Source organism: Macaca mulatta, chromosome 7 (genome assembly GCF_049350105.2).
Source record: "Macaca mulatta isolate MMU2019108-1 chromosome 7, T2T-MMU8v2.0, whole genome shotgun sequence".
Lineage (NCBI taxonomy): Eukaryota > Metazoa > Chordata > Mammalia > Primates > Cercopithecidae > Macaca > Macaca mulatta.
This window is the reverse complement of record NC_133412.1, coordinates 56671147-56698279: the sequence shown is the minus strand read 5'-3', so window position 1 is coordinate 56698279 and position 27133 is coordinate 56671147. Positions and strand designations below refer to the sequence as shown.

General features: G+C 42.6%; 2 protein-coding genes and 1 long non-coding RNA gene across 17 annotated transcripts in view; 1 reads left to right on the top strand and 2 right to left on the bottom strand.

Annotated features, from left to right (window-relative positions):
- Positions 1–744: 744 nt before the first annotated feature.
- PSMA4 (proteasome 20S subunit alpha 4) lies at positions 745–9666 on the bottom strand. 3 transcript variants are annotated; one of them, NM_001257562.1, is given in 9 exon segments: positions 745–1170; positions 3396–3519; positions 4312–4442; positions 5118–5206; positions 5816–5893; positions 7442–7604; positions 7871–7913; positions 8160–8185; positions 9541–9666. In NM_001257562.1, coding segments are annotated over 8 exon segments (786 nt in total). In that variant the 5' UTR covers positions 8163–8185; positions 9541–9666; the 3' UTR covers positions 745–1015.
- A 25-nt stretch (positions 9667–9691) lies between these two features.
- Positions 9692–12189, top strand: LOC144330026 (uncharacterized). The gene is made up of 2 exons (XR_013395843.1): positions 9692–9817; positions 11861–12189. It is a non-coding gene; the product is annotated as an uncharacterized LOC144330026 (long non-coding RNA).
- HYKK (hydroxylysine kinase) overlaps positions 10362–27133 on the bottom strand; it is a 32415-nt gene continuing 15643 nt past the window's right edge. For 3 of the 13 annotated variants that reach the window (XM_001107962.5, XM_028851207.2, XM_028851208.2), the window contains exons 4-5: positions 23000–23183; positions 14945–16744 (exon numbers count right to left, since the gene is read on the bottom strand). In XM_001107962.5, the coding sequence (XP_001107962.1) occupies positions 16284–16744; positions 23000–23183 (645 nt within the window). In that variant the 3' untranslated portion in view covers positions 14945–16283. Of the gene's footprint in view, positions 10503–12653; positions 12728–14944; positions 16745–19740; positions 19834–20218; positions 20341–20555; positions 20690–22404; positions 22499–22999; positions 23184–27133 lie in introns of those variants that run through there. The other 10 variants (XR_003731367.2, XR_013395841.1, XM_077940080.1 and 7 more) reach the window with 8 other exon arrangements.

The window sequence follows — 27133 nt, the reverse complement described above, 5'->3', positions numbered from 1 at the left end:
CCCATATTTGATTGACAACAGCTGAGAGAAGGGTAAAGAATGGCTCAATGCACGGGTCTCATTCTGGCTGATGGAAATCACCTGAAGAGTTTAAGCTATGTTACTATCTGGGTTCCACCACAGCTTGAGTTAATTGATATCGCATGCTTACAAGTTGCAAAAGCTTCCCAGGTGATTCTAATATGCAACAAAACCTTCTAAAGGTTTATTTAGCATTCCTAAGAATCACATGCAGAGCTTGTTAAAACAGATTACTGGGTTCCACCCTCAGACATTTTAATTCAGTAGATCTGGGATGGGACATCAGAATCTGCATAGGTGATGCTAAAGCACCATGGCTATGCATTAAGTGCCCCATTATCACTTCTGTCATGAAGCCACAGACACCCAAGGGAACTCAGGTTGAACAAAGCCCAGCAACAGAGCTCCCTTCAGCCAACACGTAACTGTTCTCATCTCTTGGTTCCACTTTTCCTCTGTGGCCTTAACTTCTATACCTCATCTTCCACGCAGCTTGGGCTGCTGCCTGTGGGCAGCCTCAGTCCTAGCTGCAAGATCCACACCTATATATTAATTCTGGCTTTGTTCAGCTCAAGTGTTCATTCTCAAACCAATCCCTGCAGACAGCGACAAATAATCTGGTCAGCTTGAAGAATGTGCCCATCTTTGTGAAAGGACTGTAAGCCACAGTGTGCAAAAGATGATCGCCCTGTCAGTTTTTGTATATTTAACAATTACTGCTACAGAGAATTTATTCCTTCATTTCCATTTTCCAAATTTTATTCCAAAAAAAGAGGATGTGTGTGGAAGATTAAGATGTCCATGAAGAGTAACCATCATCATTACAATAAAGTATTCAATTGGACAGAAATGACAAGGACCCAATTCAGTATGTAATGTCCTATTTTCCCACTGCACCAGTTAAAAAAAGTCAAAGCCTTCCTAGTGTGGAAGAGTAGGACAGCTTTTACACTGAAATGGTGCCCCAAATGAGTAATAAAATCTCCAATTTTGTCTATTTATCCTTTTCTTTCTGTTCTTTTTCTTTCTTCTCACGCTCAGCTTTAGCTTCTTCTTCCTCATGTTTTTTGATCAACTGTTCCACTTCTTTTTGTTTGAGAACTCTGATTACCGTCTTTCCATTCTCTCTTGTTAGTGTTGCAATTTCCACTAAAAACAAACACATACATGTATTTGTACTGCAGGCAGGCATACTTAGCAGAGAAACTTAATAGGCACTCATGGTTTATGCTCGTCACATCATTTAAACATTAGTTCAGCACTCTCCTATGTTTTATGCTTAATATTATTCCCTTTTATGAGAACAAAATATTTTTGATTTTGTAATGTTTTAATTACAATTTTTACTTAAATACCTTCTCCTCACCCATCCCAACTTTCTTAGTGGCCATTTTGTCACTCCCTTAGAAAAAGTATAATCGACTAATTGCTATTGCTGGCCTGCTATTAGCTGTGCCGATTAGACGAACCACAATTTTCTTGTAGGAACCTCTGAGGGCTCAGCCAGAATCTTCAACTGGTAATAATAGCTTATTTTTTATGGACTTTTCAAGTCTTTTTAAAAAAAAAAAAAAAAAAAGGGCATGAAATGGCCAAGAAAAGCAGACTGATACCTCGAGGGGAAGGAATTTTTTTGTACCAGGGAAAGTGAGTAGTGCCTCCTTGAAACTGGGTGGAAGTAGACAACGGAGGGAAATCTGCATGTAAATGATATTTTCTTTTTGTTTTTATTGAGACAGAGTTTTGCTCTCATTGCCCAGGCTGGAGTGCAATGGTGCGATCTCAGCTCACTGCAGCCTTTGCCTCCCGGGTTCATGTGATTCTCCTGTCTCAGCCTCCTAAGTAGCTGGGATTACAGGCATGCGCCACCAAACCTGGCCAATTTTTGTATTTTTAGTAGAGGCGGGGGTTTCACCATGTTGGTCAGGCTGGTCTTGAACTCCTGACCTCAGGTGATCCGCCCATCTCAGCCTCCCAAAGTGTTGGGGATTACACGCGTGAGCCAATGTGCCTGACCATAAATGGCATTTTCTAAGGAACACCAGGAGCTAAACTGTCCTAACATAAAGCAACATGTTAATTTACCACAATTTCTGAAAAACATTTAGAAATATTCTTTTTCTTTTTTTTTTTGAGGTGGAGCCTCTGTCGCCCAGGCTGGTCTTGAACTCCTGACCTCAGGTGATCCACCCAACTTGGTCTCCCAAAGTGCTGGGATTACAGGCGCGAGCCACCATGCTCGACTGAAATATTCTTTTATATAGTCATATAGCTTAAGTTGAACAAAGTATTTGGAATTGCTAACATGAGCTTAAAATAAGAGATTAGTAGATTAAGAACAGGAGAGGGTATCACAACCCATGCAAATGTTGTATCTCTGGTAAGGTATACCAAACCTATGTATAAATATATAACTATATACATATGCTTTATCATACATAGAACCAAAGACATTGATGAGAAGACTTGGTAACTATTAACTAAAAGTGACACAGTGCAGGATGTCTATCTGTGAGTACTGAGACTGTTCAGTATCAAGCCTTTAAGTGTGGAATACAGTATGAGATTGTGACTCCACAATTTACCAATGTTGGTCTTGCTCAACTCACTTAACCTCATTAAGCCCTAGTATCCTCAGAAGACAGGGATAACATCACGTAATTCATAAGGTTGCTGTTTCAATGAACTAGGATGACGTTAAAAATCTTACCAGCTGCTGGCTGGGCACGATGGCTCACGCCTGTAATCCCAGCACCTTGGGAGGCCAAGGTGGGAGGATCACCTGAGGTCAGGAGTTCGTGACCAGCCTGGCCAACATGGTGAAACCCCGTCTCTACTAAAAATACAAAAATTAGGCTGGGCACGGTGGCTCATGCCTGTAATCACAGCACTTTGGGAGGCTGAGGCAGGCAGATCACGAGGTCAGGAGATCAAGACCATCCTGGCTAACACGGTGAAACCCCGTCTCTACTAAAAATACAAAAAATCAGCTGGGCGTGGTGGCGGGTGCCTGTAGTCCCAGCTACTTGGGAGGCTGAGGCAGGAGAATGGTGTGAACCTGGGAGGTAGAGCTTGCAGTAAGCCGAGATTGCGCCACTGAACTCCAGCCTGGGTGACAGAGCGAGACACACACACACAAAAAAAAATTAACTGGGCGTGGTGGCGTGAGCCTGTAGTCCCAGCTACATGGAAGGCTGAGGCAGAAGAATCACTTGAACCCAGAAGGCAGAGGTTGTAGTGAGCCAAGATTGTGCCACTGTACTCCAGCCTGGTGACAGAGCAATACTCCATATTTAAAAAAAAAAACAAAAAACTTAACAGCTGCTAATTCCCCTTGCTCAGCTGAAATCATTAAAGCAGAGGATATGGATTACCTTTTTCAGCGGAGAGTTTACTAACATCCATGGTCTTATTTAGTACTTTGATAGCTAAAGCAAGTGCTGACTTCAAGGTCATTTCTCCTTCTTTGTAGTCTTGTTTCAACATTGACACAGCTGCCTATAAAACATGAATCAACACAGAATTTTAAGTTTTTACATTTTTTAGAAACATGAATTGGTCTAGAAGAAAAATGCCTGAATTACTATTGGCATTACAAGTATAAACAATTTTTTTTTTTGACACAGGCTCACTCTGTTGCCCAGACTGGAGTGCAGTAGCATGATCTCAGCTTACTGTATCCTCAAGTCCCCCCGGCTCAGGTGCTCCTCCTCCCACCTTGGCCTCCTGGGTAGCTAGGATTATAGGCACATGCCATGGTGCCCAGCTAATTTTTGTACTTTTTGTAGAGATGGGGTTCTGCTATGTTCCCCAGGCTGGTCTCAAACTGCTGGGCTCAAGCAATTTGCCTGCCTCGGCCTGGGATTACAGGCATGAGCCACCATGCCTGGCCCATATAAATAATTTTGATGACAGGGAGGGCACACATGGCACAGGGTGAGAAGAGGTGGTACTGATGCTCTATATAGTGTGTCTTTAACCTGAGGTCCTCAGTCTCCCAATGGGTCTGTCATAGAATTCAAGGGGTCTGTAAACTAGGATGTGAAACAAAATCACAACTTCTAATTTCACAACTCCTAACTGAAAATTAGCATTTATTAATGTAGTTAACGAACCCCAGTGTATTAGCTATACCAGCAACTCTGTCCCCAACAGAAATCACAGATATTTCCATATCACATTAAGGCTGTGGCAGCTATCTTTAAATACTGTTTACATTCATCACCACGGCAAAATTATGGCATCTATTAGACGTTCTGCTAGATTTCACAGCACAACAAAAATACTCACAGCGCTATTATTTCCAATGCATGTGGCCTTCCATCCCCCGTAATTTCCACTTGGGTCACTCTGATAGAGCTGAAAGCCATAGTGCTTATCCCAACCAATGTACAGCAATGAAACACCAAATGGACGTTTTCCTTTAACAAAGAAAAAAAGCCAAATATATCAATAATCTAAATTTAGTATCACTATAGTTACTTGAGCTCAGTGAATGTAGCTAAACCTTTCTCTGTGAACTTAAGCATTCATAAACTGTTCTGTATTCTGGCTACCAGAGATAAGCTCCATTACAAATTCCACTTGTTTCTATGATTTGGACACAGCCAGGAGAGGGAACAGAGAAAGGACCAGTACTGAATTTCATTATGTAAACAGCAGTTAGTTTCCAGATCTGAAAATGTTGTTTTGGACTTTCAATATCCTATTAATAAAACTAGGGTAATCTACATGGCGGAGGAACACATTCATTCATGAAGCAAGAATGTATGAAATTCTAGTGTTTTACGCCACTGTAGGATTAATATGGTTAACTGTAACACATTAGTTTCAAATAGTTAGAAGGATATGGAAGGCTCCCAACACAAAGAAGTGTTTGAGATGATTAATGTGCCATTTACCCTGATCTGATCATTATGTGTACCGAAACATCATTATGTACCCAACGAATATGTACAATTCTTATTTGTCAATTAAAAAAATTAAATTCAATTTAAAACAAAGGGTCTATTTTCAATTTTTTACTACCTCAAAAGGGTTATAACTCATAAAATGTCTTAACTTTTTGGAATAACATTTTCAAAAAAATTAAGTACCACCAAATTGTGTATATGCTTGCTTGATATCACATAGTGCTGTAACCAACTGCTCACAAGGTATCGGCTCCTGATACTGCAATAAATACCTAGGATAAAGAGATTGGCATATTAGTAGTTTTCTCCAAAACACAGACAGACTCTAAGGAAAATATTCTCTGAAAAGCAATCCATGCCATGGGGACAACCTAACAGTCATTTGCAATTTGAAGGGGAGGGAACAAGTCAATATCCGAATATTCTCATAGTAAGTAACATTTTGTAAGTTTGGTTGAAAAAAATCTGTAATTTTCAATTCAAAGATTTTTAATGACTTTAATCTTTGCAAAAGTGAGCTCTCCTTAGAAACGTCAAAACTAGGCCAGCCGCAATGGCTCATGCCTGTAATCCCAGCACTTTGGGAGGCCGAGGTGGGTGGATCATGAGGTCAGGAGATCGAAACCATCCTGGCTAACACAGTGAAACCCCGTCTCTACTAAAAATACAAAAATTAACCGGGTGTGGTGGCACACGCCTGTAGTCCCAGCTACTTGGGAGGCTGAGGCAGGAGAATGGCATGAACCCGGGAGGTAGAGGTTGCAGTGAGCCAAGGTGGCGCCACTTCACTCCAGCCTGGGCAACAGAGTGAGACTCCATCTCAAAAAAAGAAACATCAAAACTAATTTCTGTATCATCAGTTATGCTATATATGACCATACCTTTGAGCAATGAGCCTTAGTTCATTAGTCAGAACATTAGCATCAGAAGTTATGCCTGCCACACTGCAAGCCATGTCCCTTGAAGAAAAAAAGATATTGATCTGTAAGCAGGGAAGATGCCTGCAAGGAGCATTTATAAATATTAAAAAGCACAGAATTATATTAGCAATTCACTACGTTTGCTTCACAGCAGCTACTTCCTTCAGAAGAAACCTATAAAAGTCTTATCTTTGTAGGAGACGTTTACTTGATGTCATTCAACATGAAAGATAAATAAATGCACCCTTAAGTTCGTTAATAGATGTATTTATCATTACCACCCTGTGAATAGGGTAACAGGATTAACGCCAGGAAGCTAAAGTAAATCTCAAGAAGATTTAGCAACAGAGAATACAAAGACAGGCTCGTCACAATGGCTCATGCCTGTAATTCCAGCACTTTGGGAGGCCGAAGTAGATGGAGGGTTTGAGCCCAGGAGATTAAGACTAGCCTGGGCAATGTGGCGAAATCCCATCTCAACAAAAAATACAAAAACTAACTGGGTGTGGTGGTGCGCACCTATAGTCCCAGCTACTTGGGAGGCTGAGGTGGGAGGATCACTTGAGCCTGGGAGGCAGAAGTTGCAGCGAGCCGAGATGGCGTCACTGTACTCCAGACTGGGTGACAAAGCAAGAATCTGTCTCAAAAAAAAAAAAAAAAAAAAGATTTTGCTAGACAGATTGCTCTTGAGTAGTATTCATTTCCTAAGGCCTGGCTTGATGGAGGTGACGGGGGACAGTGGCAGGAGGGTTTACAAGCCTGCTTAGGAAGTACAGGGCTAGGCTCCTACTCGAGGTGCATTTCATTTTTTTTGGACCATTTCCTGAGGGCTGCCCTGGCTCTCTTATAGCTGAGACTCACCCTGTGACTATGCCTAGCCAAGTGTGCCAGCTGTTGGGTGAGCCCAACAGAGGCTCTGTGGAGGGGTGACACCACTTTGGACAAGTGTATCCAAAGGCCCTGATAATCAGCATTTACCAAGCCTACCATCACTGAAGGGAAAGTCTCTACTTAGCATGGCCAGCTCTCCATGAGCTGCAAAGTTCTGCACATCTAAATATAACCAACATCTCACACCGTGTACAAGGCTTGGCTAAATTCTTCCCAGATCTCCAACAGGCTTGTTCTTTAGTAAGATTCAGTATAATTCAACAAAATCCTGCATAGCTATTCTAAACAATACTTTGAGGGCCTACTATATGCCTGACACTATACTATTTTATTTCATTCATTTTATTTCATTAAACTGCCACAACCACTTGAGGAGACTCTGAGGCCCAAAGAAATTAAATAATTTGTGCAAGATCACATAGCCTGCATGGGGGAAGCCTGGAGTTGAACCCAAATCTGTGTGACTACTATGTCTGTACTCTTACCACTACACAATGCTAGTTTCTCTACTAAGTGTTTGCCCTGCACTTAAAAGGAGTAACACATGGTACCAGGCCTCAAAGAGGTTTCAAGCAAAATAAAGGTACAACTTCAATCCTACCACATCACACGGAAAAGCCCTCCCAAATTACATAGATCCCACTTATGTGAGAAAGTGAGATTTTTTTTAAAACTCTTTCCTAAAATCTCACTTACTCATTGAGTTTATAAATTTTTTCAGAAAAAAAGACTTCATCGAGAAGCTTGTGGATGTTGCGTCTCTCTGCTGCAAGCAAAACACCATCATTTGCTAAAATTCCCAAACAGGTGCCTGCATGTCCAATAGCTTCCATGGCATATTCAACTTGGTATAAGCGACCTACAAAACAAAAGCAGTGAGAAGCCAAGACTCTCCTCTATGCTCTTGCACCACTGACCCAAAAGAAATTAGCAAGGAAGCAAGCTAGAAACAAATTCCCACTTTTACTCTTCTATGGTATAATCAACCCGGTGACCATAATTGCTTCGAAGTACAAAAAGGATGAACTTTGCAACTACCAAAAAAAGTTTGTAATTTTTTTTTTTCTAAAAGTCTAACACATTTTTTTTTTAAACTTGAGGCAGATTAAACAATTTCTATTTTACCTTCTGGAGAAAATATAGTGGTCCTGGAGTCATATCTTCGAGACTGCAAAGGAAAAACACATGAGTGATTCCTACCCACTGAAAGTAGGCCAACTCCTGCAAGCCTACAAATCACCTTACAAAACCTATCCTGGTATACAAAGTTCAGCAGATGAGAGGAAACTGACAAGAAAAAAGGCACCATCTCACTGCTTTCCTTCTATTTCAATTTTCCCACACAAGACTGTAAGCTGAGTACAAGCAATACTATTTATCAGGCAACAGTTTACTGGCACATGTATTAACTCACCATGTTTTCTGAACTTTATATAGTTCCTGTAAAAAGAAAATCAGATCATCATTAAAATAAGATTCACAAATTAAAAAGCATTTGCTGACTTTACAAATCAGTTTTATTTACTCCCTTTATTCAGCTAAGTGTCAGGCGTTATGCTAGATGCTGGAATACCAAAATGTGTAAAACCAATTCCTGTCCTGAAAAGCTAATACTGGCAGTTAGGTGAGAGAGGCAGTCATAGATTATAATGCAGAAAAAGGAACCGGGGGTAGAATGGGAAAAGGGATGATGAAAAAAATCCAGAAAGTATTTTTTGAGAAACCGATACAGAAAATGAAAGTAAATCAGAGACGGGAGAGGCAGAAATAAGGCTGAGAACTCTTGGGTCTAAGAGAAAGAACAGGGGAAGAAAGAAGGGAAGGGCACTCCAGACAGAGCAGAAAGTATGAACAAAGGGTACTGAGGCAGGATAGCTTAGTGGGCATGAGACAAACTGCTGATGTTTTTAAAAATACATAAATAAGAGCTAAGCGAGTATCCAAATCCCGCGGAGCCTTGAATGCCAAGTTAAGACACTTAGGCCTTCTCCAGAGAGTCCTGAACTTGGGGGTGGAGGCAGTTATCTTGGGCACCATCAGTACCATTCGTGCAAAAGGCAATACTGGGTGCTCAGTGTTATTTGGTAAAGCCTCAGTCCAAAGCCCACATTCCCAAATACTGGAATACAGGGAATCAAGACTGGAAAGGTAAGCTGGAATCAAATCCTGGAGAGCCCGCGTGCCCAGGTAAAAACAGAATTTTCTCTCTCAGCCACTGGGGCTCCACGGAATGATTCCCAAGGCCCACAAGAACTGATTAGCATTTTAAATGATCCCTCTGGCTCGTGAGAGACGGAGGGCAGCGAACTGGTTGAGGTAATAGGAAGGTGCAAAGTAAGGATGGCCCAGAGCAGAGAAACAGGTAGGACACAGAGAGACTCGCCGGGGATTTCTGATTCGAGCGTAAGCACAACTTTCTGTGGTCTCCACGCCTGACGCCGGTCACAGCACGATTTTGAGTTCACCGGCACCTCCGGGAGCGCTAACTTTCACGTACCGAACTCCCGGGGACGGAAGCCGCCCCGAGTCCTCGGTCCTGCCCACAGACCCCCACCCTCAGCTCGCCCCCTCGCCGGGCCCCGGCGTCCAGGCTCGGCACGCGGAAGCCTCCAACGGCGGCCGGAGGGGGCCATTCCCGGCGGCTGGTCTGTCACCGTGGAGGCGGTGCAGAGTCATCGTGCCCACGGCTCCTCGGCGGCAACTGCAGGCCGGGACCGACTGTCTTGACGTTCACTACCCCCGCCGAAGGGAAGAGCGGCCATGCTTCCGCGGGCCCCCAGGGGCCAAAGGCTCACCAGATGGAAGACCCTGAAGACTTCAGATGTCCACTGAGCCCTTATCTCCGCGGGAAAATAAACCACCAGGGCTGCCCGAATAACCGCTGCTAATATGGCCCCCGCGCTTGCGCAGAACCGCTAAGGGAGGGGGTAGTGGGATGGCCGAGGACACGGAAGTCCTCCTTGTGGGGCGGAGCTAGAACCCGTGGCCCTCGTGGGAGCTGGGGCGCTGCAGCAGGTGGAGGAGTTGCTGCGCCATGGGGAGGAAGGCAGGAAGACCGTAGCCAACCAGAAGGTGGAATAACTAATTTCCTTCTCTTACCCTTGGCGCTCTACTTTCACTTTCTCTTCACTATTCACACCTAGGATAGCAAATAGTGTGGACCGGCTTCTTAATTGCTACCATTCCTGTCCTGTTTCCCGAAATGGTTCCAATCACATGAGACTTTACCTCTGTCATCATCTCCCTTTTTCATTCTGGCTTTCACTTTTACTGCTGATGTATACATTTTGGACATTTACATTATGATGAGGAAGGCTGGGTGGCTCACGCCTGTAATCCCAGCACCAGCACTTTGGGAGGTCGAGGAGGGTGGATCACCTGAGGTCGGGAGTTCGGGACCAGCCTGGCCAACATGGTGAAACCACGTCTCTACTAAAACTACAAAAATTACCCGGGTGTGTGGTGCACGCCTGTAATCCCAGGAAGCTGAGGCATGAGAATCGCTTGAACTCAGGAAGCGGAGGTTGCAGTGAGCCAAGAGTGCACCACTTCACTCCAGCCTGGGCAACAGAGTGAGGCTCCGTCTCAAAAAAAAAAAAAAAATTATGATGATGGTCGGGCATGGTGACTCACGCTTGTAATTCTACTGCTTTGGGAGGCTGTGGCAGGAGGATGGCTTGAGGCTAGGTGTTTGAGGCTGTAGTGAGCTGTGATCGCGCCACTGCACTCCAGCCTGGGTGACAGACAGACTCTGGCTCTAAAAATTAAAAAAAAATTATGGTCAGGTTCACACTTTTAGAAGAATTTTCACTTGGTGTTTCTCTGCTTTTCACCAGTCAGAAAGGATTACCCTGACCAGCGTAGTTAAAACAATACCCTACTGTCAGCATATACTTGCACCATTTTATCTTCTTTACTGAAATTGTCATACTTGTTTATGTGTTCATTATCCATCTCTCCACCCTTTTGCTCATTCAGCCTCAGTCCCTATGTAAACTATCTACTATTCATTTCAGGTTTTTTCAGGCTAGAAGGTTGACTAGATCTGGGTTCATATGATGTCATCTGCTCAGTCTCTCCCAAAAAGCAACCCATTGGGCAGAAACTCTGTCCTCTTCATGTTGGTTGCAAAATAATTGGGGGATGTGGGCTTTGAAAAGGAGATGGCTTGGAAGTTGCATTTTGGGGTCTCACCTATCATCTCTGCTTTCCAAGCACACAGGGAAGTGAGCCAAGGCAAGATGGCAAAGAGTCACACACAGGTGGTGCTCTGAAAGCATCCTCAGGTGGTGTAACGTATGGCATCTCTGAGGGCCCCTGCCTGCCACCTTAGTTCATTCTGCAGAATTCAGTGAACAGTAACTTTTAAGTCAGAGGTAGAATTTCTCAGGTCAAAAGAAGAAGGATTAGTTGAGAAAAAGGACAAAAGAAGAATGAGTCTGACAAGTGTGGGTGACTGAGTAGTTCCTTCTGATCTGAATGGAGATAATACAGGAAGTAAAGAAGGAAAGGTGTTTGAGGCCAAAGTGTAGAGTGCTTTTAGTGCCAGAATTTGTTTTGGTCAGTAATGGGAAGACAGGATTAAAGTGATGTTTTAGGATGATGAACCGTCAACATCTCTCATCCCACATGTTCCTCTTACAATGTGCCACAGATGGTTCCCATTGAGAGGTTCTGTGTCCCCTTATTCTGAATCTGGGTGAGCCTGTGACTACAATGGAAGGGATATCATGTGACTTCCAAGAGCAAGTCACAAATAGTGATATGGTTCTGTCTTGTCCTCTTGGGATGGTCGTTCTTGGGACCCAGACACTATGCTGTGAGGAGGCAAAGGCCACATGGAGAGGTGTTTGGCCAACAGCCTAGATGAAGTCCCAGCATCACCTGCCAAATAGCTGAGTGAAGATCCCTCCAGATGATCCTAGTACCCAGTTGTAACCAGGCAGCTTAGCTTCAAACTGCATTAAAATTTTTTCCCCCTTTTCCTTGGGTTTAAAGATACAACCTTGAAGCAAACTGCAGAAGCCTTTTCTAGACTCCACATCCTTCCCTTTCTCATCATATATACTCCCTTCACATAACTGTCTATTAGTATCTAATTATGTGTCTTCTTAGAAGTTCCAGGGGTCAATCCTGAGACACAGAGACCAAGTCTGGAGACCCAGCTGCAAGGTTCCAGAGATTACTTCAAGGCAGCTAGTTAACAACCTGGCCATTGTTGAAATGCCATCAGCCCAGGGTCCAGGTGGACCAGAACCCAAGATAGCCACCAGAACAAGACACACGGACAACTGTACTCAGCCCAGTTCTTGCATGTCTTCCTTATCAAGTTTTTTCCTTTTAAACCCCTGCCTTCTTCCTAAAAATAGAAGCCGTTAATTTGGAAAGGAATCTGACTGCTTTCCCTTTACTATTTTTGGTTAATAAATTCTGTCTTTCTATCATACCTCACCCTTGTCAATTGGACTCTTAAGAAACGAGTGTTCGGTTACACAGTGATTGAGTCTCTCCCAGGCATCAAATCTCTCCCAGCCTTAAAGTCTTCCTAGCTGAGGCCCCAGCACTGGGGAGCAGAGACAAACTGTCCCAGGGCCTGTCTGAATTCATGACTGCCAGAAACCATAAGCTAATAAAATGATTAAAGTTTTAAGCCACAATTTTTTTGGTCATCAAAGAGCAATATATGTAACCAGAGTTTTTATCTGCCTACATACTACGAAGTGCAGAGGTTAGGGAGACTAAGAACACCAGAAAGTAAAGGTGTGTTGTAGTCCAGGGGGGTTAAAAGCCTGGACAGAAGGCACTAGCAAGAGCAAAGAGTCTTTGCCAGACATACAGTATTAATTCCTAAATCTGGAACTGGGTTTTCTCCACGTTGTTTGAAAGGACCAGGACCTGGCACTTGTAGTGGTGTGTTCATTCTTACAGTTTATTCAACAAATCTTTACTGGGTCTTCTAGGGGCCTGGCATGGTGCTAGGTCCTGAAGGTAAAGTAAAATAAATGTTTAATTTATGCATTGTATTAGGGTTCTCCAGAGAAACCGAATCAATGGGATGGATGGATGCATAGGTAGACAGACAGGAGGGGATTTATTATGGAACTAAATTATGGAGGCTAAGAAGTCCCACAATTGCTCTCTGTTAGCTGAAGAACCAGTGAAGCCAATTGTGTGATTCAGTTTGAGTCTAAAGGCTGGAGAACAAAGGAGATGATGGTGTAACTCAGTCTGAGGCTGAGGACCTAAGAACCTGAGGGGCTGCTGGTTAAGTCCTGGAGTTTGAAGGCCAAGAACCTGGAGTTTTGCTATCCGAGGGCAAGAAAAGATGGTTGTCCCAGGAGAGAGACTGAATCCATCTTTCCTTTGTCTTTTTGTTCTATCCAGACCTTCAACAGATTGGATGGTGCCCACCCATATTGGTGAGGGGGATCTTCCTTACTCAGCTACTGATTCACATGCCAGTCTCTTCTGGAAACTTCTGCACAGACATGCTCAGGAATAATGCTTTGCTACCTATCTCTGTGTCCCTTAATCCAGGCAAGTTGACACCTAAAACTAACCATCACAGCCACCAAAGAGTTTATATAAACCACATGAAATTGATTGATTGGAGACAAGTTAGAACAAACACCAAATAGTAAAATATCAATGCAATGCAGCATATAAACATCTAAACAGTGGTTAGCAATATCTGCATTAGGAATTGCGTGAAAGGAAATCTATGTTAGCAGGGGCAATCAAGAGGGAAATCTATAGAGTTTCATCAATTCAGAGGATCAACACTGGTCTGAAAGTGAAACCCAAGTTTCAGTCCATTTTTCTGGTTCCTAGTTTTTAGCTTGAGTGGTCAAACTAGATAAAAACCACAATCCCTTAAATTTGAGAGACGTAAGTGCTTTCATGTGAATGATCTCATTTGTTCCTCCTGTGTGTGAGTGTGTGTGCCTGTGTGTGTGTGTGTGTGTGTGTGTGTGTGTGTGCGCGCGCAGCAGGGACAGGAGAGGAGGGAGAGGGAGAGAAAGTAGCATGGAACTTTGTGGTAGTGAAGAGCATGGTCTGCATCAGAAAGACCTGATTTAAGCCCTAGCTCTCTTTGAGCAAATTATTTTTACTTTTTCAGCTGCTATTTTCTTATCTGAAAATGAGAATTAATTATAACAGTACTTCCCTCATGGGTTTGTTGTAAAAATTGAGTAAGCTAATGTGTGTAAAATACTTCAGTGCTGAATAAATGTTGGCTTTTATTATATATTGTTAAAAAACAGCACAGGCTGGGTATGATAGCTCACGCCTGTAATCCTAGCATTTAGGGAGGCCAAGGCAGGAGGATTGCTTGAGTCCAGGGGTTTGAGACTAGCCTGGGCAACATAGTGAGACCTTATCTCTACAAAATAAAATAAATTAGCCAGGCATGGTGGCACATGCCTGTACTCCCAGCTACTCAGGAGGCTGAGGTGGGAGGATTGCTTGAGCTCAGGAGGTAGAGGTTACAGTGAGCTGTGATCACACCACTGCACTCCAGCGTGGGTGACTGACACCCTGTCTCAAACAAAAAAAAAAAACAAAAAAAACCCCAAAAAATTCAGGAAAGACAGAGATTCCTAAAATTCTACGATTCTAAAAACCAGTAGGGCTCACTGAATATAAGAGAGGCAAGCAAAAAATTACTTCAATATTTTGAGTTTGGGTAACCTGGAATATGGTTCATTTATTAAGAGTAAATAGTTACTGAGTCCTATGTGTTACACTGTGTTAAGCACTTGGCACTGTTCTCTCATTAAATTCTCACAATGAACTCTGTTAACTGTATGAGATAGGTATTACCCCAATCTCTACAAAAATTTAAAGAATTAGCTGGCCATGGTGGCACATGCCTGAAGTCCTAGCTACTAGGGAGGCTGAGGTGGGAGGATCACCTGGGCCCAGGAGGTTGAGGCTGCAGTGAAACCCTGTCCCCCTGCCCTCAAAAAAAAAAAAAAAAAAGAAATGAAATGAAATCGAGGGACAAAGAAGTGAAAAATGAACCATATAAGACAATTTAGAGAAATATCTACTTTGGGAAGACTAGGTAGGTAGACAGAAAGATGGAGATAGGATCAATGCCTGTTCATATATATAGAAAGATAACTATTGAGTGTTTGAATTGCCAGGGTTCTAGGCTTGAGTCATCTGTAGACAATGAATAGTTGAAACCATAAGAATAGTAAACAGCCATTTACTAAATCATACTAAAGGAGACATGAAGAGAAACCAGTGAAGGAAACACAGTGGGATACCTTCAGCCAAGTATACAGTGAGATTCAGTCTACCCAATCTACTTCATAGTCATCCAAAAAGAAATTATAGAGAATTAAAATATATATGCTTAAGGAGGTTCCTGGTATCAGTCTGAAAGGAACCATTATATTTGGGTAGGTGAGGGGTTAGTGGCCTTGCCTGGATGTCATTATTTGCTTCCTTGCAGTTCCCAGGGTCTTCCAGCATCTGTCTCTGGAGTTCCAGTTTCAACCACCCTCTCAGACAAGTTAAAATTTTTTCTCCAAGAATGCTGCCTGTGGCCGGGCATGGTGGCTGACGCCTATAATCCCAGCACTTTGGGAGGCTGAGGTGGGTGGATCACAGGGTCAGGAGTTCAAGACCAGCCTGGCCAACATAGTGAAACCCTGTCTCTACTAAAAAAATACAAAAAATAAGCCTGGCGTGGTGGCGGGCGCCTGTAATCCCACCTACTCAGGAGGCTGAGGCAGGAGAACTGCCTGAACCTGGGAGGTGGAGGTTGCAGTGCCGAAATTGCCATTGCACTCCAGCCCGGGCAATAGTGTGAGACTCTGTCTCAAAAAAAAAGAATGCTGTCTGTGCTTTCTTCTAAAGCATCTTAGTGTGTGCCTTCTCCATCCTTTCTTCTAGCACACATTTATTTTCAAATATTTTTAAAGACCTCTCTGTAGGAAAGGTACTATAATAGCAGGTGTGATAAGAAGGGATGAGAAGACAAAAATAAGTTTTACATGGTCTCTGCCCTCAATAGCTCTCAGGCAAGATGACTGCACAACCATGATCCATTATGCAAAGTGATGGGCCATGAAAAAGACACAGTGCACTGGGATTTGAGAGAAAGGACAGATCAGAGGAGGTTTCATAGAACTGCTAGTATGTTATCTAGGTCAGTATGTTATGTCCAGATATTTAAAATATGTCAATATATCTGTATGTATATATTATTTTAAAAATTAAAAACAGTCATTAATCTCAGGACTGGAATAGATCTTGTGAGATTATCTGATTCAAAATGGTATCATATGTGTTTATAGACATGGCAAGTGAGACTCACAGAAAAATATGCTTGCTCGTGGTACTTTTGTGAATTTTAAAAAATTGTCATGAGATTGCTTGAAGACCTTAGGGATTTCATGTGCTCTGTCATATTCAGAATTGATCCATTCCATCAATTGATTTTTAACTATACAGGAAAATCCTTCCTAAAATTTGATTGGGCCCTATTTTAATTACCCACGTTAAAATCACATGGAGATCTCAGTCACATGGAGATCCCAGATTCATAGGATTTGGCAGTTTCAAACCAGATTTCTTCTACAGCTTTCTGACCCATGTCAAACATTTGCTGTAAGTGTTTCCACCCGGTTTTTGCAGTAACCATGAAATAATCTTTGTTCTCTGGGTATAGCTGGCAAGAGTATGCAGCCATGACAAGTGACTGGCAAAAACGACTGCATACAAGTAAAAACAAAGCACCCTTCTCTACAGCTGTCAGTGGGGTGATGCTTTCAAACCCTGCAAGGACATGGCCTCCTACTTGTATAGGATTTTTGCTTTCAATCATCATGTACATGATGGTAATTGCCAGTTCAAACACATAGTAGCCATAGCTCATGTCATCAAAGTCTAAAATCCCAGACACTTGATATTCAGCATTTCCAGAGGCTGACTTGCTGGACTCTATTAAAATATTATGGTCATTAAGATCTCCATGATTGATACCTGAAAATAGAAAAATCACATAAAAATAGTTATTGAATATTCCAATTTATTCCCCTTCCATTTCTCTTTCATAGGCAAAGCCATTCAGATAATTTGATGAGCAGTCAGAGATAAAGGGCCAAGCCCTATTTTTCTTGAAGTAAAATAATTTCATCTGAAAATAATAAAAGCAGTTAATTTGGGGTGGTTGTTTTGCTTTTCATCAATACAAGGCCAGAAGATGGAGACTGCAGTCACTACAAATACCTGATTTTGGCTATTAAAAGAGTAAAGTGAAAAGAACTACTCAAACCCAGAAATGTTTAAAAAGAATAGAAACATATTCATATTGTTAGAAGAAACAAAGAGTCCTAGAATGAACCAGATTTACCTTTATTTTCATCTAGGATTTTATTTTATTTTTATTCTTTGAGATAGAGTCTCACTGTGTTGCCCAGCTGGAGTACCCTGGCACAATCTTGGCTCACTGCAACCTCCATCTCCTGGGTTCAAGCAGTTCTCCTGCCTCAGCCTCCTGAGTAGCTGGATTACAGGCGTGTGCCACCACACCCAGCTAATTTTTATATTTTTAGTAGAGACAGGGTTTCACCATGTTGGCCAGGCTGCTCTCGAACTCCTGACCTCAAATGATCTACCCGCCTCAGCCTCCCAAAGTGCTGGGATTACAGGCCTGAGCAACCATGACTGGCCTCACCTAGGATTTTAAACAAAATTTTCTGATAATGTGGTAATTCTAAATTTCCCATTTTTTGATTACTGAAATAGGTGGTGATATATATATATATGTATTTTTTTTTTTTTTTTTTTTTTTTTTTTTTTTTTTTTGAGACGGAGTCTCTCTGTCTCCCAGGCTGGAGTGCAGTGGCGCGATCTCGGCTCACTGCAAGCTCCGGGTTCACGCCATTCTCCTGCCTCAGCCTCCCAAGTAGCTGGGACTACAGGCGCCCGCCACCATGCCCAGCTAATTTTTTGTATTTTTAGTAGAGACGGGGTTTCACTGTGTTAGCCAGGATGGTCTCGATCTCCTGACCTCGTGATCTGCCCGCCTCGGCCTCCCAAAGTGCTGGGATTATAGGCGTGAGCCACCACGCCTGGCCTGGTGGTGATATTTTAAGTCAGTACTACTCAAAGTGGGGTCTGTGGCCAGTACTGGTCTACAAAATGTTACTAGTCTGCAAGAGATAAGAACAGAGTTGAGAGTGTTTAGAAAATTTTACAGTCATATGACATCCAAGAGTGTGATCAGTGGCCTTGTCTCATTGAACGGAGCGTATAGGAGTTCAAGTTTTGTCAAACTCCCGTGGTTAGTTGCATGTGACATGAACTGTAAGCGAATCTTGCATAGTAGGACCATATGCCAGACTGTAATGGGTTGGGGGAAAAAACCCACACTTGTCTTTTACCATAGATAGTCTAAGAAGCACGGATTTAAGCCACTGACTAAAGATTAGTAAGAGATGTCAATGAAGCCCTGAAGCACATACATGATATAAAGTATATAATTTTAACTTTTAATTATAATGCTGACTTTTTCTATATGATTTAGGATTGTGTAAATCATGCTTAAGCAATGTAACATAGTGAGTGGGCACACAGAAACAATATTATTGTAAATCATGGATTTTAAAGTATGTATTTCTGAAATTGGGATATATGATATAATTGACTCAAAAATATATAAGGTAAAATTTGACTGGGCGTGGTGGCTCATGCCTGTAATCCCTTTGGCCACTTTGGGAGGCCAACGAGGTGGATTGCTTGAGTCTAGGAGTTCCAGACCAGCCTGTACAACATGGTGAAACCCTGTTTCTATTAAAAATACAAAATTTAGCCAGCGTGATGGTGGGCGTCTGTAGTCCCAGCTATTCGGGAGGCTGAGGCAAGAGAATCACTTGAACCCGGGAGGCAGAGATTGCAGTGAGCCCTGCACTGCAGTCTGGGCAACAGAGCAAGACTCTATCTCAAAAAAAATTTATATACATATATATATATGGCAAAATTTGACAGAAATACAAGCAAAGAATAGGCAATCTGCAATCATAGTAGATTAAAATATACTTTAACATGTACTTTACTCAATAATTGTTAAAAAAAAAAAAAGCAGACCAAAATGTAAGTGAAAGTTACAGAAAATTTAAAAATTATTAATAAACTTGACATAATGGGCATATATAACTTCATACCCAACACTGCAGAATACACTTTCTTTTAAAGCACACATGAACCATTCATAAAAATTTACCAAATACTACATGATAAAGTGTATTTGAAATGACTGAAATCATATAGAGCTTGATCTGTCTAATATGGTAGCCACTAGACACATGTGGTTATTTAAATTCATTACGATTCAAACTGGAGGGCTGGATGTGGTGATTCACGCCTGTAATCCCAGCAGTTTGGGAGGCTGAGGTGGGCGGATCACTTGAGGCCAGGAGTTCAAGACCAACCTGGCCAACATGGCAAAACTCCATCTCTACTAAAAATACAAAAATTACCCGGGCATGGTGGTGCATAATTCCAGCTACCAGAGAGGATGAGGCATAAGAATCACTTGAACCCAGGAGGCAGAGGTTGCAGTGAGCTGAGATCATGCTACTGAACTCCAGCCTGGGCAACAGAGTAAAACTGTCTTTAAAAAAAAAGAGGGCCGGGCGCGGTGGCTCAAGCCTGTAATCCCAGCACTTTGGGAGGCCGAGACGGGAGGATCACAAGGTCAGGAGATCAAGACCATCCTGGCTAACACAGTGAAACCCCATCTCTACTAAAAAATACAAAAAGCTAGCCGGGCGAGGTGGCGGGTGCTTGTAGTCCCAGCTACTCGGGAGGCTGAGGCAGGAGAATGGCGTAAACCCGGGAGGCGGAGCTTGCAGTGAGCTGAGATCCGGCCACTGCACTCCAGCCTGGGCGACAGAGCGAGACTCCGTCTCAAAAAAACAAAAAGAAAAAAACAAAAAAAAAAAAACAGGATTCAAGCTGGGTACATTGGCTTATACCTGTAATCCCAGCACTTTCAGAGGCTGATGTGGGAGGATCGCTTGCAGCCAGTAGTTCGAGACCAGCCTGGGCAACATAGTGAGACTGCATCTCTATAAAAAAAAATAAAAAATCTGCTAGGCATGGTGATGCATGCCTGTAGTCCCAGCTATAAAAAAAATTTTTTTAGCTCAGTAAGATTAAAATAAAATTGAAATTCCTATTCCTTAGCAGCACTAGCCACATTTCAAATGCCCATAGCCACATAGGAGCTATTGTATTGAACAACACAGATATAGAACATTTCCTTCATTGAAGAAAATCCTACTGGACAGCACTAATATAAAGTATGTTCTCTGATCACAATGTAATTACCGTAGAAATCAACAATAATATATAACCAAAAAAAGTTCATCATATTTTGGGGAACAGGATTTATACTTCTAAATATCCATGAGTAATAATACAAAAAAAGTGGCCAGGCATGGTGGCACACACCTGTGGTCACAGCTATTTGGGTTACTGCAGCAGGAGGATCTCTTGAATCCAGGAGGTGGAGGTTGCAGTGAGCCGAGATCGCACCACTGCACTCCAGCCTGGGTGACAGAGCAAGACTCCAGCTCAAATAAATAAATAAATAAATAAATGGTTAATTTCATGGTTTGTGAATTACAACTCAATAAAGCTGTAAAAAATAACAGGGCCCTGGTGCGGTTGCTCATGTAATCTTAGTGCTTTGGGAAGCCAAGGTAGGAGGATCGCTTGAGCCCAGGAGTTTGAGACCAGTCTGAACAACATAGAGAAACCCTATCTCTACAAAAATAAAAATATTCACCAGGCATGATGGTGGATAGCTTAGTCCCAGCTACTTGGGAGTCTGAGGTGGGAGGATTGCTTGGGCCCAGGAGGTCGAAGCTGCAGTGAGCTGTGATCGCGCCACTGCACTCCAGCCTAGGTGACACAGCAAGACTGCCTCAAAAAAAAAAATTTAGAATTACACATCCAAACATACCATACCATGAAAACACTTGCCAGAGAATGGGATAAAATATTTGTAACACATATAACTAGCAAAGGACTCACATCCAGAATATATTTAGCATTTCTACAAATCAATGAGAAAAAAAAAATTCAATAGAAAAAAGGCCAAAGACTTGATTTGGCACTTCTCAAGAATATATTTCAAATGGTCAATAAATAGGGAGATGGATTTTAAAACCATGATGTAATGATAAAGTATTATGTACAAATCAGATTGAGAAAATTTTAAAAGTCTGACCACACCAAGGGTATAGAACAATGAAAACTTTCACACTCTGCTAGCTGTAGTATAAATTCATAGAACCACTTTTGAAAACATTAGTATTATCCAGTGAAGCTGAATATAGACATTAGACATGTCCTATGACCTAGCAATCCTACCCCAAAGTATACACTCAAAGACTAATGAACATGTATACTGAGACTCAAGCATGTTCACGGCACCACTGTTCTTAGTAGCCCCAAATAAGAAACAACCCAAGTATCTTTTAAGAGTAGAATAATGTGTGGTATATTAGTGAATACAATATTTTAGTTATAAAAGTTAGCCAACTCTAGCACATGCAATGACACGAAGAATCTTATAAAAGTAGTATTGAGAAAAGAAGGGGAAGACAAGTGAATATATATGGTAGAGAGGCAGAGCAGGAGCAGGGAGACCAGTTATAAGGCCACTGCAATCATCCAGATCATAGGCTCTCCTTTGAAGAAAGAATGGATAGAATTTGATTGGATTTGTGATGTGAGAGAAAGAACAAAGTGAAGCCTGATGACTCCTAACTTTTTGTCCAGATTAACTAGGTGAATGGTGGATACCACTTTAATGAGATGAAGAAGACTGGGGGAAAAACAGGTTTAAAGGGAAAAAAATCAACTCTGTTTTTACGCTACACCTTACATTGTGTTTACACAAAGTAAGTAAACACCGAGAAACACATACTGCCTATCTTAGGCCTTGATAGAAATGCCCTTCAGTTACTTGCCTTTTTTTTTTTTCCTGAGATGGATTTCACTCTGTTGCCCAGGCTGGAGTGCACTGGCACGATCTAGGCCCACTGCAACCTCCACCTCTAGGGTTCAAGCGATTCTCTTGCCTCAGCCTCCTGAGTAGCTGAGATTCCAGGCACATGTCACCATGCCCAGATAGTTTTCCCATTTTTATTAGAGACTGGGTTTCACCATGTTGGCCAGGCTAGTCTCAAACTCCTGACCTCAAGTGATCCACCCACCTCGGCCTCCCAAAGTGCTGGGATTACAGGTGTGAGCCACTGTGCCCAGCCAGTTCCTTGCCTTTGACCAGTACTTAATGCTGGATGAAAAAGCTGGTTATATCTAGATATATACCCTAGAGAAACACTTGTCTGTGTACACAGGGAGATATATACTACAGCAGCAGTTCCCAACCTTTTTGGCATCAGGGACTGATTTCATGGAAGACCATTTTTCCATGGACAGGAGACTAGGGGAGGGATGGTTTTGGGATAAAACTGTTCCACCTCAGATCATCAGGCATTAGATTCTCACTTAGATCCCTCGCATGCGCAGTTCACAGTAGGGTGTGCGCTCCTATGAGAATCGAATGCTACTGCTGATCTGAGAGGAGGCAGAGCTCAGGCGGTAATGCTTGCTTTCCCTCTGCTCACCTCCTGCTGTGTAGCCCAGTTCCTGGGGTCTGGGGACCCCTCTACTAGAGGGTTCATTGAAGCATCATTTATGTAGCAAAGAAATGGAAGCAACCTAAAATTCCATTAACAAGAGAATGGACAAAAAATTATAGTAATAGTACATGCAAATAAGTTATGGTATATTCATACTATGGAATACTATTTAGCAGTTAAAACTAATAAACTGAACTAAAACTACAAATATTCATATGACTCAATCTGCAAAACATGTTGAATAGAAAAGGCAGGTTGCAGAATAATAATACACAGTGTGATACCATTGATATAAAGTTTGAAAAACACAAACCCTACTATAAATAATTTATAAATCATACATATGTAATGTGCAAATTTAATGGGAAGAAGAGAGGTAGACTCATGTAAAGTTTAGAGGAGGCTTCAAATGTAGCAATTTTGAGGAAAGTAAAAATATTATTATTTAAAAAGCAATAGAAGCAAATATGGCAAAATTTTAAGATTTGATAAAGCTAAATTGTACCTCCATACTTTTTTGATGATATGAAATTTGACAGTTTAAATATCAAGAAAAATACTTAATTGGGAGAATACTCACATTCTCGAAAATGACTTAACTTGGTCATTACTTCCTCCTTGAATAGATGAATGACATGCTCGACAATCTCTCGGTTTCGATTCTGGCCCAGGACATACAGGTATTTCTCCAGAAGAGGAACATTTTTCAGATTCCAGATGAAGTTCTTCCGATGAAGACTACTTAACTTTGGGTGATGGAATTTCTAAATCAATCAAAAGCGAGATATTCTTAGTCTCTTGAGAGAGCAACCACTGGTGAGAGATGGGAGGTGCTGCACATTTTTTTTTTTTTTTTGAGACGGAGGAGTCTTATACTCTGCCGCCCAGGCTGGAGTGCAGTGGCATGATCTCGACTCACTGCAACCTCCACCTCCTGGGTTCAAGTGATTCTTCTGCCTCAGCCTCCCGAGTACCTGGGATCACAGGCATGTACCACCACGCCTGTTTTTTTTTTTTTTTTTTTTGTATTTTTAGTAGAGATGGGGTTTCACCATGTTGGCCAGGCTGGTCTCAAACTCCTGACTTCAGGTGATCCACCCGCCTGGGCCTCCCAAAGTGCTGAGATTACAGGTAGGAGCCACCTCGCCTGGCTGGTGCTACATATTTTTAATCAACCAGACCTTGTGAGAACTCACTCACTATCACAAGAGATCTGCTGCTTCAGAAGACTACCTGCTCTAGACTGGCCAGGGAGTCTCTGAGGGAGATAGGTGGCATTCTCTCATGGTCATTGACTTGCCCCATTTACTTTAACTCACAAAATAGTAAGCCCTTCATATCTGTGCAGGATCTCTCAGTTTGGGGAGCACATTCCCAGCTCACTTGATCCTCATAATTATGTAAAGATAGGCATTATTGCCCACAGCTTACAAAAGAAATTGGAGGCAGCTCTAAAGAACTCTGTTCTCACCCATGCCCCTTGTAACCTCTTTGACTTCATCTTCTACTGGCTTTGCTCACCTACTCCAACCATCCTGGCCTCCCTGCTGTTCAAGGAACATGCTAGGCATGTTCCCACCTCACAGCCTTTTGCTTTTGCTGTTTCCCTTTTTGGGGATGCCCTTCACCAGATGGTTAGTGCCGTCATTTCTACCAGGTCTTTACTCAAAAAACACCTTCTCTGTGAGAATGTCCTGACCACTCCATCTAGAATTTCAACCCTCTCCCTGATATTTTGTACCCATCATCTCTGCTTATTTTTTCTCCTTACCACTTATTGCTAACATTTGTCATAGTTCACTTACTTATTTTACTGTCTACTCTCACTAGAATATAAGCTCCATGAGGGGTAGGGCTGTTTTTTGTCTGTTTCGTTCACTCCTGTATCCCCACACCTAGAACAGTGCCTGGCACATTGAAGGCACTGTTTGAGCAATACTTGCTGAATTAAAGGATGTTCTTAGAATAAAAAAAAAATTCTGGAATTGGAAGGGGCTTTAGACTTTGACCACTCTATCTAAAGATGTAAATAATTTTCACTATCGTTGCACGAATGGGAAAACTGGGGTTCACAGAGAGATAACAACTTGTAATTATAAGGCTGAGGGAGGACCTGGATCTTGTGACCCACAGTTCAGACCTCTTTCACAGAGTGAGTGCTGGAAGATGCCTTGATGGTCATCCAGTGAAGTTTATTTCAAACCTTTTTGCACGACTTGCAGTAAGAAATATATTTTACATCATAACCCCAGTATACAGGCACACACATATAAAGAAAAAAGTCTCAGTAAACAATACTCAGACCATTATATGTGACATATTCTGGTGTTTTTAAAAATTATATTCTGGCCAGGCATGGTGGCTCATGTCTGTAATCCCAGCACTTTGGGAGGCCGAGGTGAGTGGATCATTTGAGGTCAGGAGTTCGAGATCAGCCTGGCCAACATGGTGAAACCCCATCTCTACTAAAAATACACAAAATTAGCCAGGCATGGTGGTAGGTGCCTGTAGTCCCAACTACTTGGGAGGCTGAGGCAGGAGAATAGCTTGAACCTGGGAGGCGGAGGTTGCAGTGAGCCAAGATTGCGACACTGCACTCCAGCCTAGGTGACAGAGTGAGACTCTGTCTCAAATATATATATATATATATATATATAAAATATATATATATATATAAAATAAAATTTAAAAAATATATTTCTTTTAAAAGTTCCTCTAGGCCGGGCATAGTGGCTCATGCCTGTAATCCCAACACTTTGGGAGGCCGAGGCGGGCAGATCACAAGGTCAGGAGATCGAGACCATCCTGGCTAACACGGTGAAACCCCATCTCTACTAAAAAATACAAACAATTAGCTGGGCATGGTGGTGGGTGCCTGTAGTCCCAGCTACTTGGGAAGCTGAGGCAGGAGAATGGCATGAATCTGGGAGGCAGAGCTTGCAGTGAGCCGAGATCATGCCACTGCACCCCAGCCTGGGTGACCAAGCAAGACTCCATCTCAAAAAATAAATAAATAAATAAAAATTAAAAAAAAAAAAAGTTTCTCTGAATGGATTTCAATACTCACTATTATGACCAGGAGTTTGAGCACCTTCCCCTGATGATTCTCTTATCAGTAGCATTTTCTTGCTAAATAGTCATGTAGCCTGTTTGAATACTTCTTGATATGGTTTGGATCTGTGTCCCCACCAAATCTCATGTCGAACTGTAATCCCCAATATCGGAGTTGGGACCTGGTGGGAGGTGATTGGATCATAGGGGTGGTTTCTTATGAATGGTTTAGTACTATCCTTTGGTGCTGTTCTTGTGATAGTGAGAGTTCTCATGAGATCTGTTTTATTGTTGCTATTGTTGTTTGTTTGTTTTTGAGACAGTCTCTCTCTGTTGCCCAGGCTGGAGTGCAGTGGGGCAATCTTGGCTCACTGCAATCTCTGCCTCCCAGGTTCAAGCAATACTCCTGCCTCAGCCTCCTCAGTAGCTGGGATTACAGGCACCCACCACCATGCACAGCTAATTTTTGTGTTTTTAATAGAGACAGGGTTTTACCATGTTGGCCAGGCTGATCTTGAACTCCTGACCTCAAGAAGGCTGCAGAAATTTGCATAGGTAAAAAGGAGCCAAGCAATAATAGCCAAGACAATGGGGAAAAGTTCTTGAAGTCATTTCAGAGACTTGTAGCAGTCCTTACCATTCACAGGCCTGGAGGGCTAGGAGGACAGGATAGTTCTGTGGGTCAGGCCCAGGGTCCTGCTGCCCTACACAGCCTTAGGATATTGCTCCCCACATCCCAGTTGTGCCAGCTCAAGCCATGGATCAAAGGGGTATGGTACAGGTACAGCTTAGGCCACTGCTTCAGAAAGTGCAAGCTAGAAGCCTTGGTGGCTTCCAAGTGGTATTAAGCATGTGGGTGCACAGAGTGTAAAAGTTGAGGCTTGGGAACCTCTGCCTGGATTTCAGAGGATGTATGGAAAAGCCTGGATGTTCAGGCAGAAACCTGCTGCAGGGGTGGAGCCCTTATGGAGAACCTCTACTAGGGCAGTGTGGAGGAGAAATGTGGGCTTGGAGCCCCCACACAGAGTCTCCACTGGGGCACTGCCCAGTGAAGCTGTGAGAAGAGGGCCACCATCCTCTAGACCCCAGAATGGTAGATCCACTAGTAGTTTGCACCCTGCCCCTGGAAAAGCCACAGGCACTCAACACCAGCCCTTGAGAGCAGCCACAGGGGTGGGGCTGCCCCAGGCCTTGGGAGCCCACCCCTTGCATCAGTGTGCCTTGGATGTGGGACATGGAGTCAAAGGAGATTATTTTGGAGCTTTAAGATTTAATGACTGCCCTGCTGGGTTTTGGACTTGCATGAGGCCTGTAGTCCCTTCCTTTTGGCTGATTTCTCCCTTTTGGAATAGGAGTGTTTACCCAATGCCTATACTCCCATTGTATCTTAGAAGTAAACACCTTGTTTTTAATGTTATAGGCTCATAGGCAGAAGGGTACTTGCCTTGTCTTAGGTGAGACTTTGGACTGTGGACTTTTGAGTTAATGCTGGAATGAGTTAAAATTTGGGGGAACTGTTGAGAAAGGATGATTGAATTTTGCATTGCGAGAAGGACATGACATTTGGGAGGCCAGGGCAGAATGATATGGATTGGCTCTGTGTCCTCACCAAATCTCATGCCAAACTGTAATCCCCAATATTGGAGGTGGGGCCTGGTAGGAG

Excerpts from the sequence above, each read along its gene's own strand:
- PSMA4 (XM_077938312.1), bottom strand. Across the intron at positions 5,894-7,441 it reads AAAATTTATAAACTCAATGA|GGACATGGCTTGCAGTGTGG; the intron begins GTAAGTGAGATT and ends TTTTTCTTCAAG. Across the intron at positions 1,171-3,395 it reads TAAACTCTCCGCTGAAAAAG|TGGAAATTGCAACACTAACA; the intron begins GTAATCCATATC and ends GTTTGTTTTTAG.